Below are 17490 nucleotides of genomic sequence, written 5' to 3'. Positions count from 1 at the left end.
TGCTTGTAGAAATACTCTTACTGCCTACCTTTGAACCTAATTTTGTATTCAAAAGTCATTTTTTTTTTTTTTTTTGAGATGGAGTCTGGCTCTGTCACCGAGGCTGGAGTGCAATGACACAGTCTCGGATCACTGCAACCTCCGCCTCCCGTGTTCAAGCGATTCTCCTGCCTCACCCTCCTGTGTACGTGGGACTGCAGGCGCGTGCCACCACATCCGGCTAATACTTGTATTTTTAGTAGATACGGGGTTTCACCATGTTGGCCAGGCTGGTCTCGAACTCCTGAACTCGTGATCCACGCGCCTCGGTCTCCCAAAGTGCTAGGATTACAGGCATGAGCCACCGCGCCCGGCTATTTTTTTCTTAAAGACGTCTCACCCTTCCTCCCCCAAACCATATAAGCTTCAGGTCCCATTAAACCCGGACCTTTCAGTGCAGTGGCTCAGGCCTGTAATCCCAGCGCTTTTAGAGGATCTGAAACCAGGAGTTTGAGACCAGCCTGAGCAATACGGCGAGGCCTGGGCTCCATAAAAAATAAAAAATAACCGAGTGTGGTGGTGTGCGCCTATAGTCTCAGTTACTCAAGAGGCTCTGGCGGAAGGACCGCTTGAGTCCAGGAGTTCTAGGGTGCAGTGAGCTATGATCTCCCAGCCTGAGTTAACAGAGTGAGACCTTGTCTCTAAAACAACAAACATAAAAAAAAAAAAAAAACCCTAAACCATCCTCTGGGTAAGTCACAAATATGAGACTCAGCTACTCCTGCTCAAAAACCTGTGTTTTCTTTTTGCTAACTGCATACAATCCAAACTCTTTTGCATTTCGCAATCTTTCATGTTGTGACCCTTTACTGTTTGACCTCCTACCTCTCTCTCTTCTGTTTTCCTTGTTCCAACAATATTCAACTTTTAGTAAATATTTTTCTATGTGCCTCCATGCATTTGTACACGTTGATCCTTTTGAGTACAATGTTCTCGCTTGTTTATTTAAGTGAACTTATATCCTTCATGTCCCCCTGCCGTCTTTCTTACAGCAGCTGCAAGTAGCTTGTAAGGCTCTTTTGTAGCTTCATGTTGTATTTTGCAAAGGTCATTTTGCAGGTGGTATTTGTGTGTTTACTGCGCCTTCTATTCCAATTGTTTACTCGCAACTTTGTTTCCTGCACTGGCAGATGCCCTCCCACTCCAGAGGTCCTGTTTTCACCATTGCATCTCCAGGGCCTAACCCACCATCACTGGTTAGTAAATTGTGTGCACGCACACATTTCTTTTTTAAAGCAATGGGACCTTTTAAGAAAATGAAATAGTAAGATAACTCCTAGAGAATTTTCTAGAATGTTTGAGAAAACCTAGGCCATCTTGAAGCATATGTACGAAGCTCCACTAACTCAGCAAAGCTCCACTAACTCAGCCTTTCCTCTCATCTCCCCTCCTCTCCCCTCCCCTCAGGCTACAGTCAGAAAATTGTGGGACAGGTGCAAACAAATCCTTGAACTGTATTTGAACTGAAGTGAAACAGTAGGGTCAAAGAAGAGTTCAGAGGGAGTTGTGGAGTTGGCAGCAGCTTTACAGAGGAACTACACTGAGGGCCTGGGGACAGAACGCGGGTAGCACAGGGCGCAAGGTTCAACGTCCCTGCTCTGGAACTCAAGTCACTTGGCTTCTCGAAGCCCCTGCCTTCATTTGGTGATAATCACAGAGCTTTCTTCACAGGGGGAAGAACGAACAACGCAGACACCGTGGGAAAGAGCCCAGCCTATCGAAGGTGCTCAATGAACAGGAGCCGCGGTGAGTACTCCGCCTCTACCCCGGCTGAAGCCCGCCCCCGCCGCCACCTATTAATTTTGTAGTTTGGAGTCACCGAGTTCACCTCCTCTCATAGGAGGAGAAGGCTGGGGAGGAGGAGTGTGCGAGTCGGGGTAGCTTAACTCCCTGTTTGCCCGGAGGAGGGGGAAGGCTAGGAAGTTTCGGGCCCCACTCAAAATGGAGCCAAACGTCTGCCTCGCCTAAGATGGCGGCTTCTCCGCCTCTGGGCTCAAGGTCTTCAGCGGCGATTGGGCACCTTAAAGAGACGAGCAGGTCCAAAGGTGGCTGAGAACCGCCCTCCTTTCCTCAAGGTGGCGCCCCGCCCCCTGATGACGTCACCCGGGAGCCGGCGGCTCGCGGTTCCCCGCCTCCGCCGCGCTCACCTCGCGAGTCCAGCCCTCGTAAGATGGCGGTCGCCTTGGTTGTCTGGGTAGCGCCGCCACTCTCAACATGGTAGCTGTTTACCCGGTATTTCTCCTCCCCTCTCCGCCTCAACTTCCTCGTTGTTTTGAATAAACTTTATTGACTACTCCGAATTGCCTACCGCCGCCACTGGGCTTCTCCCAGCGACTTTTCGGGCCGTGTGCCTCGGACGTGGCGGCCGGTTCATCTCTTTCCCCGTTGGTTTGCTCGCGAGTATCTCCTGCCGGCCGAGCGACGACGCCACTTGCCCGTTCGCCGGGTGGCCGCCAGACTAGGCCCAAGCAGCGGTCTCCAGTAGGCCCGAACGGCCGGGCCGAGGGGAATGTTGTGGAGGAGGCTGCTCTGAAACACCGTTGGGCGGCTGGCGCCGCGCGACCCAGCGGGGGGCTCGAGGGGAAGGCAAGCGAGGTTCCCGGCGGTACGGGAACTATCCCAGAATTCGACGCGCGTCGCCGTAGGGGCCGGAACTACCGGACGAGCCTCCGCTGAGGCGCCTCGCAGTCCCGGAGCTAGCCCGGCTGCCGGCGTGTCGCTGGGGCTGAGCTCCGCGGGCGTGGAGTCCTTGCAGCCCAAAGCATGAGGAGGTCCCTGTAGGATTCTGGACCGAAGACGTTCTTGTCAGGTTTGGGGCGTGAGGAGGTTCCTGTCAGTTGGGGAAGCGTTAAGATTACTGTAAGTTTTGGGGGCTGCGAGGGTATTACTGTCAGTTTTAGGATATACTGTGAGGTACCTGAACATCTGGGGAGACTAGGGAGCTTTCATCAGTTTGCGGGGGGGCTGCAAGGAAACGCTGCCAGTTTCCGAGCGATGCAAAAGAATCCTTGCTTAGTTTCAGGAGTGTGAGGAAATTCTAGTCAGTTTGAGGGGTTTTGAATAGATCCTTTTGAGTTTCAGGGATGCAACCAGAACCCTGTCATCTTTAAAGTATAGAACGAGCTGGTCAGTTTAGAGATTTATATTTATTTCAGTTTTGGGGGTGATGAAACTCCTGACTGGTCGGGGAAGGAATGATATTGAGAGTGATGGAAAGGATTATTTAAACTCTCCGAACACGACCCCAGAACTGATTTGAGTTGGGCGCCTAGTCTTGTCTGTCTTGTTCGTGAAGGCTTTGAGTAACCTGAAGAGACTTTCAGGGATCCCTTATCTCTCTCTGGTTGGCCCTATTTCAGGGGGTGAGGGGAGGGTCTTGTCTTGAGATACCCCCAGCCTCATTTTTGACGCTGTGGTTTGCGTCATAATAAAGGGAGCTCTGTGAAACGGGTCAGCTAGGAGAGGGTTCAGTGAGAGATGAAAGAAGCTTCCCGAAAAGGCTTCAGGTATTTTCTTGAAACCCGGAAAGAAGTTATCACTGACTCCGGGGCCGAAGAAGGTGGGGGGTGGGGAGTGGGGAGTGTGGGGGCGGTGGGAAGCCTGGAAGGTTGAGCTCCGTTCTTTACGTGTGAAAGAAATTCTAAGGGCCGGGTGGACTTTCTCTGGTTGCCCCCTACAGCCGCACCAGCTGTGTTGCATCCCGGCGGCGGTAACTCTCTATTGGAGAACTGAGGGCTGGTGCAAGGGGGTGGGGGGCGGGGGCTGATTCACTCTGTAAAAAGTGTTGTTTGTGCCTAGCCATCGTCCAGAGAGGACGCGTGCTGCCGCCTCCCGCCCCTCTTGACACGACGAACCTGGCCGGCCGCAGAACGCTCCAGGGCCGAGCGAAGATGGCCTCGGTGCCGGTGTATTGCCTCTGCCGGCTGCCTTACGATGTGACCCGCTTCATGATCGAGTGTGACATGTGCCAGGACTGGTTTCATGGCAGGTAAGGAGGGCAGGCCAGGCTACACAGGGTGCGGTGGCCAGGTGTGTTCACTTGCTCTCTCTTCCTTTCTCAGCTCTGTTTTTAGATTCCGGCTCAGAACCCCCTCTCCCAGACTCAGGTTCTGCCATCTCTCCTTGCAGAACAGGACCTAGCTGACGTTAGTCTCTGGTTTCTCCTTTTCCTGTGTTTTCCCTTGTGTATTTCTTCTTTGCACCTTTCTTTTGAGTGGTTTTTTAGATTTATAAGACCCCTCCCTTTTCTTTCCTCTCACAAAGAATCATTTTTATGTTCTTTTTTTTTTAATTATTTTATTTTTTTTTGAGACGGAGTTTCGCTCGTTGCCCAGGCTGGAGTGCAATGGCGCGATCTCGGCTCACAGCAACCTCTGCCTCCCAGGTTCAAGCGATTTTCCTGCCTCAGCCTCCAAGTAGCTGAGATTACAGGCATGCACCACCACACCCAGCTAATTTTGTATTTTTAGTAGAGATGGTGTTTTTTCCATGTTGGTCAGGCTGGTCTGGAACTCCCGACCTCTTGGAGATCTGCCTGCCTCGGCCTCCCAATGTGCTGGTATTACAGGCGTGAGCCACGGCGCCCGGCCATCATTTTTATATTCTGACAATTATGTTTTGCTTCAGACACTGGCTTTTGGGAAAACAGTGTTGCTTATTGAGGTAGTTGAGTCCATAAACAGGGATTTAAGTCGTGGCTTTGTACTTAGTTTCAGAGTGACCATGCGCAAGTTGCTTTGCTTTTCTGAGCCTCATTGTCTTCAGCTATAAAATGTTATCAAATATATGGTTTCTGACTTTGCAAAGCAGTTTGGATGTATTCCATAAATGGAGGCAGAAATGCAAGAGTATTTTATTTCTACAGCATTTATCTGCAGAACCATCCAACTAAATTGAATTAAGCAGAATAGATGCTGGGTAAAACAGGAGTAAAACCACTGATGAATTCCCTTCAGTTAACCGTGTGTGCACATAAGCACCTGTCACCCAGAATTCCGGAGAGGTTAGTGTGTGCGATAAAACTAATATTTCATTAATGGGATTTAAATCTCAGCTATGGAAAGACAACCTTGAGGGGGCTTTGTACACTGGAGCACAACAAAACAGTGTATGGCACCCTCCTCCTGTTGCCTGTTAGATTCTAGAATTTTCAGTTGTCTGGTCTCCTCCAGAGGGGCTATTTCTTTTTCTTCTTTTCTTTCTTTTTTTTTTTTTTTGAGACAAGGTCTCACTGTTGTCACCCACGCTGGAGTGCAATGGCATGATCTCAGCTCACTGCAACCTCTGCCTCCCGGGTTCAAGCGATTTTCGTACCTCAGCCTCCCGAGTAGCTGGGATTACAGGTGCACGCCACCACGCCCGGCAAATTTTTTTGTACTTTTTTGATAGAGATGGAGTTTCACCATGTTGGCCAGGCTGGTCTCAAACTCCTGACCTCAAGTGATCCGCCCGCCTCAGCCTCCCACAGTGCTAGGATTACAGGCGTGAGCCACTATGCCCAGTGAGCTATTTCTGTTTATCACACTCAAGACCAAACTATAGGTGCTGGTGCTGCTAAAATCCTGCCCTCAGCAGGGACTGCCCCCTTGCCCCATATCCAAATTCATGTTTAACTGATCTCTATTGAATATTTATTGTGTGCCCGGCACAGAGTTCTGTTTTACTGCCTCATGTTATTTAAGAGGGGACAACCCTAGAGGGTGGGACCTTTTCCTTTGCCCTGAAAATAAGTGGGGATTAAGATGTCTTTCAGGATTCCTGGTGTCTTTGCTAGTGCTGATCAAGTCACTCCTCAACTTAAAGTTCTTCTTTCAGTGGTTCGTCTCTGCGATAAAATTCAGTATCCTTTATATGACAGACAAGACCTTTTGTGATCTACTTGTTCATTCTCATTTCCTGCCAGTCCTCCTCTCTTGTTCTTTATGTCCTAGCAGGACTGAACTACCTATAGTTCTGGGAAAATTTTATACTCCTTTATGCCTTTTTGTCTTTGTACATGCAAACTCCCACTAATGCCCTCTCCCCTTTGCAACTCACAGATTGTAAAAGGTGTAAAAGTCCTTCTTCCTCTTTGTTCCCATTGCACTTTGTGTGCGTCTTTATTAAAAAGTAATTATTTCATCATATCATAGTTATAAATATACCTGTGTCATTCATTAGCCAGAGCTTCCTGAGGGCAGAGATGTCATCTTTTCATTTTTGGTATCCCCAGAACCTAGTTCAGTGCTAAACATGTAATAGATGCTGAGTACATTTTTGAATGAATTAATGAGGCTTCATGAAAAAAAGCTGTTGGATGGGGCCCTTACTTTGGATTGTACGGGAAATGTGTAGGTTCAGACCTGTAAAATGGGCTCCTGCTAACTCCTCACTCTGGAAACAGGGAACAGGAATGAATGCTTCCTGAGTGCTTATGTCTGCCAGACCCCATGACAGGGACTTGGGATAAATTATTTAGTCTATATCCAGGCCTGAAAGTTGGATATTTCTCTTTTAAATAATGTTCTTAATTTTTTCTTGGTTTTATAGTGAGACCTGCTTGTTGTAGAAAACACAGAAAAAGAATAAAGAAAGAAATAAAACTCACCTTGAGTCTACTACAGCCTGGCACAATCCACTGTTAAATTTGTTGTTGCATTAACTCCCATCTTTTGACTTAGAATATAAACATGTATTTTTACAAGATGGGATTGTGTTATAAATACCATTTTACAACCTATTTTTTATTTCTAGTTAATGTTACAATGTAATTGCCAGTTCATTAAATATTCAGCTAAACTTGATTTCTGATATCCCACAATATATATGTGTCACCAGTTAATTTGGTAATTTCTTTTATGGTTGGACATTGTACTTTTTTGAACATTATTTGTACTTTTTTATATTATAAATAATGTGAGGAAACTTTGGACGTTCTGGAAAGGTTTTGCATCTTGATATGAGTGCTGATTAAAACAGAAAAACATTATGGAAAGCATCTTTGCCTGGTAGATACTTGACATTTATTTATAAGGAGCACCATTGAGGCCTTAAAGAATTCTAAACTTACAAATACAGAATGGGCTTATGGGCCAGGCCCCTCTTTAGTCACATTTCTGTGGTGAGTTGTGTGTTTCTGTGTACACTCTAACACAAGTTAACTGCCTTAATTTTTTTCCATGAAATACACCAAATTTTAAAAATCTCTTTTGCTTCTCTCAGTGGGCCCCCACTGAACAAGGAAGCTAGCTGAGAATCAGGTCCTTGGGGGTGGCTGCTCTTGCTTACTCAGTGCATTGCTCACAGAAACACACCAGGTTTATAGTGCGCCATTTAAGTTTGTACTTCAGCACAATTGGAAATTACTACATACTGTGGACTTTTTATGGTTGCTTGTAAGAGTTAAGCCAACAAATTTTAAATCCACAAATACCTAGAGGTGATAGAAATCTGTTCATATCTCTAGTGACTTTTTTTTTTTTTTTTTTTTGAGACAGAGTCTCACTCTGTTGCCCAAGCTGCAGTGCAGTGGCACGATCTTGGTTCACTGCCACCTCTGCCTCCTGGGTTCAAGTGATTGTCCTGCCTCAGCCTTCTGAGTAGTTGGGATTACAGGCGCGCACCACCACACCCGGCTCATTTTTGTATTTTAGTAGAGACAGGGTTTCACCATGTTGGTCAGGCTGGTCTCGAACTGCTGACCTCGTGATCCACCCACCTTGACCTCTCAAAGTGCTGGTATTACAGGTGTGAGCCACCATGCCCGGCCTCTAGTGACTTTTGTAGGATAGATTTCTTGAAGTCCAGCTAGGGATTATGGAATGTAATGCCAAGTTACTTTCTGGAAAGGTTATAACAAGGGAGGCAACTATTCCATTTTGCAGCTGAGAATCTGGAATTCGTGGAGGTTAAGTGACTTTCTGAGTGTGGATTTGAACTTTGAATTATTTGATTCCAGAGCCCAGGTTCTCAGAAGTGCAAAAAACATGGTATTGCTTCATTCTTCCTGTAAGAAGCTGGATTTTGCAAAAACATTTTGATTTGTACAGCGGTGGTTCTCAAACTTCAGCATGTATCAGACTCACTTGGAAGACCTGATGAAACACAAGTTAGGGATGCCCTAGCTACAGTGTTTCTGATTCAGTAGGTAAGCGGGGCCCACCCTTGAGAACCACTGATTTAGAACATTATCCTGTCTTGATTCCTTCCCCTTCTGCGAAGTGTGATAGCTTCTGATACTGAGGGATGGATGGACTAACATATCATTACTGTACACCAGTCATTCTCTTTTTCTGGTACAGAAAAATTGGAATGAACATTCTTTTTATATTATTCTTTTTTAATTCCTACGTGAGCTAACACAGGAGGAACGAACTTTTTTAAAGTACAGTTCATCAACTGGGAATTTGTTCAAAATGCAATTTCTTGGGCTGGGACTGGGACTCAGCAGTCTATATTTTAACAAACAAGTGATCCTGATTCACCCTAACATTTAAGAATCATTGCCGTACAATAGTGGAGAAAACTAGTTGGCAAGCATTTATTGATTGCTGGGATTTTTAGCACAAATCTCACTCTACAGTTTACCTGTTTATAAAAGAAATATTGGTTGATACATGCCCAAGGGAATAACTTTGGTGTGGATTTTTAACTCTAGAGGAAAGGACACTGATTTCAGATCTGGGTTCAAATTCTGATTCTGTTACATATTAGCAAATAATTTCTTATCTGTGAAGCCTCAGTTTCCCTGAGAGGTTGTGATGATTTAAATAAAATGGTTATAGCTATCGTTTATTGAGCACAAGCTAATGTTCCACTCACTATGCTAACCGCTTCGCCTAATTATCTTTATCTTTTTGGGGATTTTAAAAAATTATTCCATTTAATAGTTATAGGACTATTCAAATTACCTATTTTATGTTGGATGTGTACTTTCCAAGAATTGACCCATTTCATCTAAGTTGTCAAATTTATGTTTGTAGAATTGTTCATAGTATTTATTATCCTTTTGATATTTTTAGGCGCTGTAGTGATAATTTTGTTTCATTAGTGATACTAAAAATGTATCAGGCTGGGCATGTGATGTCATTCATGCCTATAATCCCAGCACTTTGGGAGGCCAAGGCTGGTGGATTGCTTAAGCCCAGGAGTTAGAAACCAACCTGGGCAACATGGTAAAACCCCGTCTCTACAAGAAATACAAAAATTAGCAGGGTGGGTGGCACATGCTTGTAGTCCCAGCTACCCGGGAGGCTGAGGTGGGAGGATTGCTTGAGCCCAGGAAGTTGAGGCTTCAGTGAACTGTGATGGTGCCACTGCACTCCAGCCTGGGTGACAGAGCGAGACCCTGTCTCAAAAAAACCGAAAACAAACAAACAAAAAAATATTTGTCTTCGTATTTGTCAGACTTGCTAGAGGTTTGTCAGTTTTATGGATCTTTTCAAAGAACAAGCTTTTTGTTTCATTGACTTTTTCTATTGTCTTTCTGTTTTCAATTTAATTGATTTCTGCCATTATTATTTTCTTCCTCCTTTGGTTTATTTTGCTCTCTATCTAGTTTCTTGAGGTGGGAGTTTAGATTATTGATTTGAGACTTTCTTTTCTTTTTCTTTTTATTTTTTTCTGAAACGGAGTCTCGCTCTTGTTGCCCAGGCTGGAGTGCAATGGCGCGATCTCGGCTCGCTGCAACCTCCACCTCCCGGGTTCAAGTGATTTTCCTGCCTCAGCCTCCCAACTAGCTGGGATTATAGGCGCTCGCCACCACGCCCAGCTAATTTTTTGTATTTTTAATAGAGATGGGGTTTCACCATGTTGGCCAGGCTAGTCTCGAGCTCCTGACCTCAGGTGATCCACCCGACTCGGCCTCCCAAAGTGTTGGGATTACAGGTGTGACCCACAGCACCCGGCCTTTCTTTCTTTTCTAATGTAAGCCTTTAGCTGTTAATTTTCTTCTCAGCACCAATAGATTTTTAATATGTTACATTTTCCCTTTTCATGTAGTTCAAGGCATTAAAAGTTTTTTTTTTTTTTTTGAGGCAGTGTCTCTCTCTCTTGCCCAGGCGGGACTGCGGAGGCAGGATCATAGCTCACTGCAGCCTCCAACTCCTGGGCTTAAGTGATCCTCCTGCTGCCTCAAGGCATTTTTAAATTCCCCTTGAGACTTCCTGTTTGACCCATGAAGTATAGAAGTATGTTGTTTAATTTTTAAGTTTTTGTAGAGTTTCCTGTTATCATTCTGTTACTGACTTCTAGTTAGATAGTAGTCAGAGAATATACTCTGTATGATTTCAATTCCTTTACATTTATTGAGATTTGTTTTATAGCCTAGAGTCTATCTTGGTAAATGTTTCATGATCACTAGAAAAGAATGTGTATTCTGCCATTTTTGGGTAGAGTGTTCTATAAATGTCAATTAAATACTGTTGGTTAATGGTGTTGCTGAACTATTGTAATCCTTGCTGATTTTTTCTTTTTTCTTTTCCTTTTTTTTTTTTTTTTTTTTTTTTTTTTTTGAGATGGAGTTTCGCTCTTAATTGCCCAGGCTGGAGTGCAATGGCGCGATTTGGCTCACCGCAACCTCCAGCTCCCAGGTTCAAGCGATTCTTCTGCCTCAGCCTCCTGAATAGCTGGGACTACAGGCATGTGCCACCACGCCCAACTAATTTTGTATTTTTAGTAGAGACGGGGTTTCTCCATGTTGGTCAGGCTGGTTTTGAACTTCTGACTTAAGGTGATCCACCCGCCTCGGCCTCCCAAAGTGCTGGGATTACAGGTGTGAGCCACTGCACTCGGCCTACTCATTCATTCATTCATTCATTTATTTTTGAGACAGGGTCTCTATGTCACCTGGGCTGGAGTGTAGTGGTTTGATCATGGTTTACTGCAGCCTCAAACTCCAGGGCTTAAGCAATCTCCTCATGCTTCAGCCTCTACAGTAGCTGAAACTACAAGCACGTGCCACTGTGTGTCCTAATTTTTAAAATTTTTTGTGTGGGGAGGGTGTGGGTGTAGGTTGGTGGTACCTCCCTTTGTTGCCTGGGATGGTTTTGGACTTCTGGCTTCAGATGATCCTCCCACCTCAGTCTCCCAAAGTGCTGGGATTACAGGCATGAACTACTGCTCTTGGCCCGAGTTATCTCTGTACTGCTTTTTTCAGTACTTGCTCTAGATATTACATTATACATGTAACTTACCATAAGCAACTGCTCTTGACATTTTACCAGTTTGATTGAAGAGTAGAAACTTTACTTTTCTTTTTCCTATTTTTTTGAGACAGAGTCTAACTCTGTCACCCAGGCTGGAGTGCAATGACGTGGTCTCGGCTCACTGCAACCTCTGCCTCCTGGGTTCAAGCGATTCTCCCACCTTAGCCTCCCGAGTAGCTGGGACTACAGGTGCGGTCCACCATAGCCGGCTAATTTTTGTATTTTTAGTAGAGACGAGTTTTCACTATGTTGACCAGGCTGGTCTCGAACTCCTGACCTCGTGATCCGCCCGCCTCAGCCTCCCAAAGTGCTGGGATTACAAGCGTGAGCCACCATGTCCGGTTGAAACTTTACTTTTCTTTATGTGCCTTAATGCTCTTTTGTTTATAATATAATTAATCGTTTTGTTGTTGTTGAGACAGAGTCTTGCTGTGTTGCCCAGGCTGGAGTGTAGTGGCACAGTCACGGCTCACCTGCAGCCTAAACCTCAGCCCCCCCCCCCCCCCCACCCCCCAGTAGCTGGGACTACAGGCATGCACCACCATGCCTGGCTGATTTTTTTTTTTTTTTTTTGTGACGAAGTCTTGCTCTGTCGCCCAGGCTGGAGTGCAGTGGCGTGATCTCAGCTCACTGTCCGCCCCTCCAGGTTTAAACAATTCTCTGCCTCAGCCTCCAGAGTAGCTGGGATTACAGGCGCCCGCCACCACGCCTAGCTAATTTTTTGTATTTTTAGTAGAGACGGGGTTTCACCATCTTGGCCAGGCTGGTCTTGAACTCCTAACCTCAAATGATCCACACGTCTCGGCCTCCCAAAGTGCTGGGATTACAGGCGTGACCTACTGCACCCAGCCTACTCATTCTTTTAGGATAAGTGTTGGCAACAGATACGTTTAGTTTTCCTTAATCTGAGAATATCTTGATTTCCCTTGAATTCTTAGGGGATCTTTTCACTTGATATCAAACTCTGGGTTTCTAGTTCTTTTATCTCAGTGCTTGAAAACTGTTCTGCTACTTCTTTTGCCCTCCACGGTTTCTGATGAGAGAGCCTCTGTCATTCAAATTGATGTTCTCCTTGAGGTAGCGTGTCATTTATCTCTCATTGCTTTCAAGATTTTTCCTTTGTCTTTTGCTTTTAGGAATTTGATTAAGCCATGTCTTAGTGTGGATTTCTTCCGGTTTGTCTTTTGTTGTAGTCCTGTAGGTTACTTGAGGCTCTGTTCATTTTTTTTCCAATCTGTTTTGTTTCTGTTGTTCAGATTGGATAATTTCTATTGTTCTATCTTCAACTTACTGATTCTTTTCTCTGTTTTCTCCATTCTGCTGTTGAATTTTCATTTAAGTTACTAAAGAATTTTCATTAAGTTACTGTATTTTTCAGTTGTAAAAATTCTATTAGGTTCTTTTCTATATCTTCTATTTGTTGAAGAGATTTTCTATTTTTTGTTGACACTTTCTTATTTTTTTTTTTTTTTGAGACAAGAGTCTAGCTCTGTGGCCTAGACTGGAGTGCAGTGGTGCGATCTTGGGTCACTTCAACCTCCACCTCCCGGGTTCAAGTGATTCTCCTGCCTCAGCCTCCCAAGTAGCTGGGATTAAAGGCACACACCACCATGCCTGGCTAATTTTTGCTGACACTTTCTATTTATTTATTTATTTTATTATGATGATGATTATTATTTTTTTCTGAGATAGAGTTTCACTCTGTTGCCCAGGCTGGAGTGCAATGGTGCGATCTCGGCTCACTGCAACCTCTGCCTCCCTGGGTTCAAGCGATTCTCCTGCCTCAGCCTCCTGAGTAGCTGGGATTACAGGCACACGCCACCACGCCCAGCTATCTTTTGTATTTTTAGTAGAAATGGAGTTTCACCATGTTGGCCAGGCTGGTCTCGAACTCCTGACCTCGTGATCTGCCCACCTCAGCCTTCCAAAGTGCTGGATTACAGGCGTGAGCCACTGTGCCCGGCGACACTTTCTATTTATTCATTTGTTTCAGGCATGTTCTTAATTGCTCATTGAAACATTTTTATGATGGCGCCTTTAAAATTCTTAAATAATTCCAACATCTGTGTCATCTCAGTCTTAACATCTGTTGATTTTCTTTTCTTATTCGAGTTGTGATTTTCTTTGTTCTTGATATGACAAATAATTATTTTAATTATATTCCGGACATTTTGGGCATTATGTTATGAGATCCTGGATCTTATTTAAGACTTCTGTTTTTGCAGGCCTTCTCAGACACTGCACTCCAGTGGCAGAAAGGGGGTACCACTTCATGACTGCCAGGTGGGGGTGGAAGTACAGGTTCCCCACTTGGTCTTTGGTGCTATCCACCACCTGCTAGGTGGGTGGATCCTGCTGTCTCTAGTCGGTCTGCTTTCTTCCCTTCACCTTTCAGAGTTTTATGTTTGTTTTATATATATTGTCCAGGGTTTTTAGCTGTACTTGGAGGGATAGGGAGGAGTGCATCTACTTCATATTGTTCCAGAACCAGCAGTGATAGGTTAAATAACGTGCCCAAAGCTACACAGACAGCTGGACCACACATCAAACCTGGGTCTCCTGTACTCTCACTGTGAAATACAGTACTATAGACAATATAAGCACTGTTCAAGTTGTTAGAAGTTATGGAAGATAGGGAAAATCAGATATGTGCTATGTGCCAGGCATTGTTGTGGACACTGAGGTGGGGGAGGGGGGATACGGCAGTGAACATGAGACAGTAAACTAACAGCTTAATATATAGTGTGTCAAGTGATAATACATGGTCTAGAGAAAAGTAAAGTAGGGTGAGCAGGAGAAGGAGTACCACCCCAGGGTTGAAGTAGTGGTTACTTTATACAGGATGATTACAGATGGGTTACATATGAGCCTGAAGGAAAGTGAGGAAGGGAACCATGCTGGTAAGTAGGGGAAGAGGTTTCAAGTAGAGAACATAAAGGACCCAAGTGGGGAGCAGGCCTGGCATGCTACCAGTCCAGTCCAATGCTATTGGAACAGAGTGAGTGAGGGGAGAGTAATAGAAGCCGAGGTTAAGGGTCGGGGGTGCACAGATCATATACAGCAGTGATTTTCCAAGTATGGTTCCCAGACCAGCAGGATCAGCATTATCTAGGAACTGGTTAGGCCAATTCTTGGATCCCACCCCAGACTGACTGAATCAGAAACTCTGGAGATGGAGCCCTAGAATCTGTGGTTTTAACAGCCCTTCAGATGCACGCTAAAGTTTAAAAACCATGGGTATAGGGTGTAAGGACTTGGTTTTTACTCTGGATGGGAGCCACAGAAGTTTTTTGAGCAAGTGAGAGTTGTGATCTGATTTAGGTTTTGGCTCTTGTGAGGATAGACTGAAGGTGAGGAGCAAGGTAGAAGCAGGGAGAATTTGGGGGCTACTGTAGATCATTATTCCTTAAAGTGTGGTCCCTGGACCAGCAGCATCAGCATCACCTGAGAGGTCATTAGAAATGCACGTTTATAGGCCCAACCCAGTCCTACTGAATCAGGATCTCTGGGGATGGGGCCTAGGAATCTGTATTTTAACAAGCTTACCAGGTGTTTCTGATATTCCCTAAAATTTGAGAAACTCTGGTCTAGTTAGGCAGTGGTGGCTTAAAGCAGTCAGTGATAATGAGAAGTGGTTGGATTTTGAATATATATCGATACAGGATTTGCTGATAGATTGGATTGGGGTTGTGAAAGAAGGAACTCAAGAATGACTCAATTTTGAGGAATTTGGTGTAAAGGGGACTAGAGTAATGGGGCAGAGACTGAGGGGATCACAAAAGGGTTTTTTGGGTTTTTTTTTTTTTTTTTTTTTTTGGTGATAGAACAGTCTGTCTGTGTGCATGTCAGTGCATATGAAGTTATTCCATTGGTGCATCCAGAATTTAGTGAAACCTGTTATATGACAAACTCATAAAGGAGACACTTCCTAGGTACGCTGGAACTTGCTGTGTCCTTTGCATTCCTTTAAGTCCTGTGTGCCTGGAGTTGGGGGGGGTGGGGCGGTGGGAATGGTGGATGCTTCAGCTTCTGGTTTTATAGATGGTGCTCTGTCTGGACCTGGATCCTTGGGCACCCTCAGAAAGCAGAGGTTGAGGAGATAAGAAGCCAGACAGGATCTTGAGCAAAATCATCATCTCTCAGGCATCTCCAAGTCTCAGCTCCCACTCAGTTCCACATCCCTGGAAGAGTTGAGTGTCCATTTTGGAGTGCTCATAACACTTGACTGTATTAATTACCCCACATTATATCCTGGTTACATATTGTAGTGATAGAGTAGAGTCACAAAGTCCTGAATTTGTATCCTGCTCTGCTACTTAGTAGTTTTGTAATTGCCAACAATTTACTTAACCACTCAGACCCAGATTTCTCATCTGTTAGATTAGGATAATATTAACGATGATGATGATAGCTAATATTTACCATGTGCCAGGAACTTTAAGTACTTTACCTATTTTAGCTCATTTAATCCTCTTAACCACCCTATGAAGTGGGTACTATTAGTACTTCCATTTCACAGATGCAGAAACTGAGATGCAGAAAGGTTAAGTATAAATTGCTTAAGTTCACATAGCTAGTGAGTGGCAGAGGTACGATTCAAACCCAGGCAGTTTGGCTCCTAAGCCTGTACTTTAAACCTCTGCTTCTGTGTTTAATGTCTGTGAATGTTGTACGGAAGGCCCTGATTTGTTGTGGAGATTAAATGTGATAATATGTAAAGTTCATAGCCCAGTTTTTTCTCAGTGCCTTTTATGCTAACTTCAAATTCATTCACTCACTATCCTGTTACCTTGCTTTACTGACTTTATAGCACTTACGAAACTGTTTTGACACTGCCTCTCTGTCTCCCGCTCTAAAATGTCCAGTCCATGAGGGCAGTGTCTGCTCAATCAATATTTGTTGAATTTATGCACTCATTTACTTAACAAATACTGCTTACCGTGTGCTTGGCTTTGCAGTATACGATGGAGATAACTCATCTTAGTCACAAGACCTGGTGCTATAATAATTATCCCCTTGACTAAGGAAGCTACTCAGAGCAAATCAGCATTTACCACCCTTGGTCCCAGGTGGTGACTATCGAGACAGTGCAGCCAGAAGCCCGATTTTTCATTTGTCTGCCTCCCTGATATGAGGAGTTGTCTAACACGTTGATGTTTGTTGAATAATAAGTAAGGCAAGACTAAGAGATGGGAAAGGTGAGGACTTTTGGTAAACAAGATACACTATCTGGCAAATGTAGTGGGGACAGACAGCAGGTAAGTGAGCAGTTCCAAGGCCTCGTGGTGAAGGCTGAAATAGGGATAGTGTTGTGGGGGTGCCACAGCAGCAGGGAAGAGGAAGAGCAGGAATGTTCCAGGTAGAAGGAGATACATGTGATGAAACCCAGAGGCTAGAGCTAGACAGAGTATGGCACTGAGAGTCTGCTGGCTTTTTAGAGCAGAGCCGGCTTCATGGGTGTGTAATTGCTATAGTCACATGGTGCCCCATGCCTGAGGTTTAATGTTCTGTGGTGGTTGTCTTGAAATTCTTAATAATTTTGCCTTTGATTTTGTGATTTGTATGTGATGGAACAATGGAGTGTGCACTGGGGACTTAAGAGTCTTGGCTCATATGTGGTTCTACCTCCTGCTGCCTTTCTACGTCCCTGAACAGGTTCTTGGCTAGCTGCCTGGGGCGCTGGGCCCAGGTGCAGGTGTGGACAGAGTCGGTTGGGTGCATGTACCCTGTGTACTAAGTCACCGGGCAGGGCCCCAGGGTACTTGTGTGGGCCTGCACTCGCCCCTTGAGTTATCCCTGTACCCAAGGGAGCGTGACAGTAAATAGCATATTAAAACTGCATGGGAAGTTGAGAGAGAGACCATGGAAGAAAGGAAAAAGCTTTTCTATTTTTTGAACAGGGAGCTCCCTCTTTTCATTTCCATTAGGCCCCACAGATTGTAAGTGGGCTATGCAGTAGGAACGTCTCCCCCAGCGTATGCTGTGTGTAAGGGGAAAGAGGTGAGCTCGGCCAGAGAGGCAAGGCCTTTTGGGCCATGGTAAGTTTATACTTTACTTTAGGAAAAATAGGGACCCTGTGAGGCATTTTAAGCATGGGTCGATAGGATCAAATTTGTGTTTTTAAATGATCACTTTGGCTGTAGTGTGGAGGGCCGATTGGGTGGGGACAGAATAGGGGCCAGGAGTCCAGTTAGGAGGGCAGGACAATAACTGAGTTAGAGATAATAGTGGCCTGAACTAGCGCAGGGGCAGTAAGGATGACAGATTA

At 44.9% G+C, this 17490-nt stretch overlaps 1 protein-coding gene across 7 annotated transcripts in view; it reads left to right on the top strand.

The window, feature by feature from the left end:
* Positions 1 to 1523: 1523 nt before the first annotated feature.
* PHF8 (PHD finger protein 8) overlaps positions 1524 to 17490 on the top strand; it is a 103182-nt gene continuing 87215 nt past the window's right edge. For 2 of the 7 annotated variants that reach the window (XM_063660517.1, XM_063660514.1), the window contains exons 1-2: positions 1589 to 1785; positions 3838 to 4027. In XM_063660517.1, coding sequence (XP_063516587.1) covers positions 1770 to 1785; positions 3838 to 4027 — 206 coding nt within the window. In that variant the 5' untranslated portion in view covers positions 1589 to 1769. Of the gene's footprint in view, positions 1786 to 1886; positions 2849 to 3837; positions 4028 to 17490 lie in introns of those variants that run through there. The other 5 variants (XM_054471291.2, XM_054471289.2, XM_054471290.1 and 2 more) reach the window with 4 other exon arrangements.

Source organism: Pongo pygmaeus, chromosome X, assembly GCF_028885625.2.
Source record: "Pongo pygmaeus isolate AG05252 chromosome X, NHGRI_mPonPyg2-v2.0_pri, whole genome shotgun sequence".
Lineage (NCBI taxonomy): Eukaryota > Metazoa > Chordata > Mammalia > Primates > Hominidae > Pongo > Pongo pygmaeus.
This window is presented reverse-complemented; position numbering and strand designations above follow the sequence as displayed.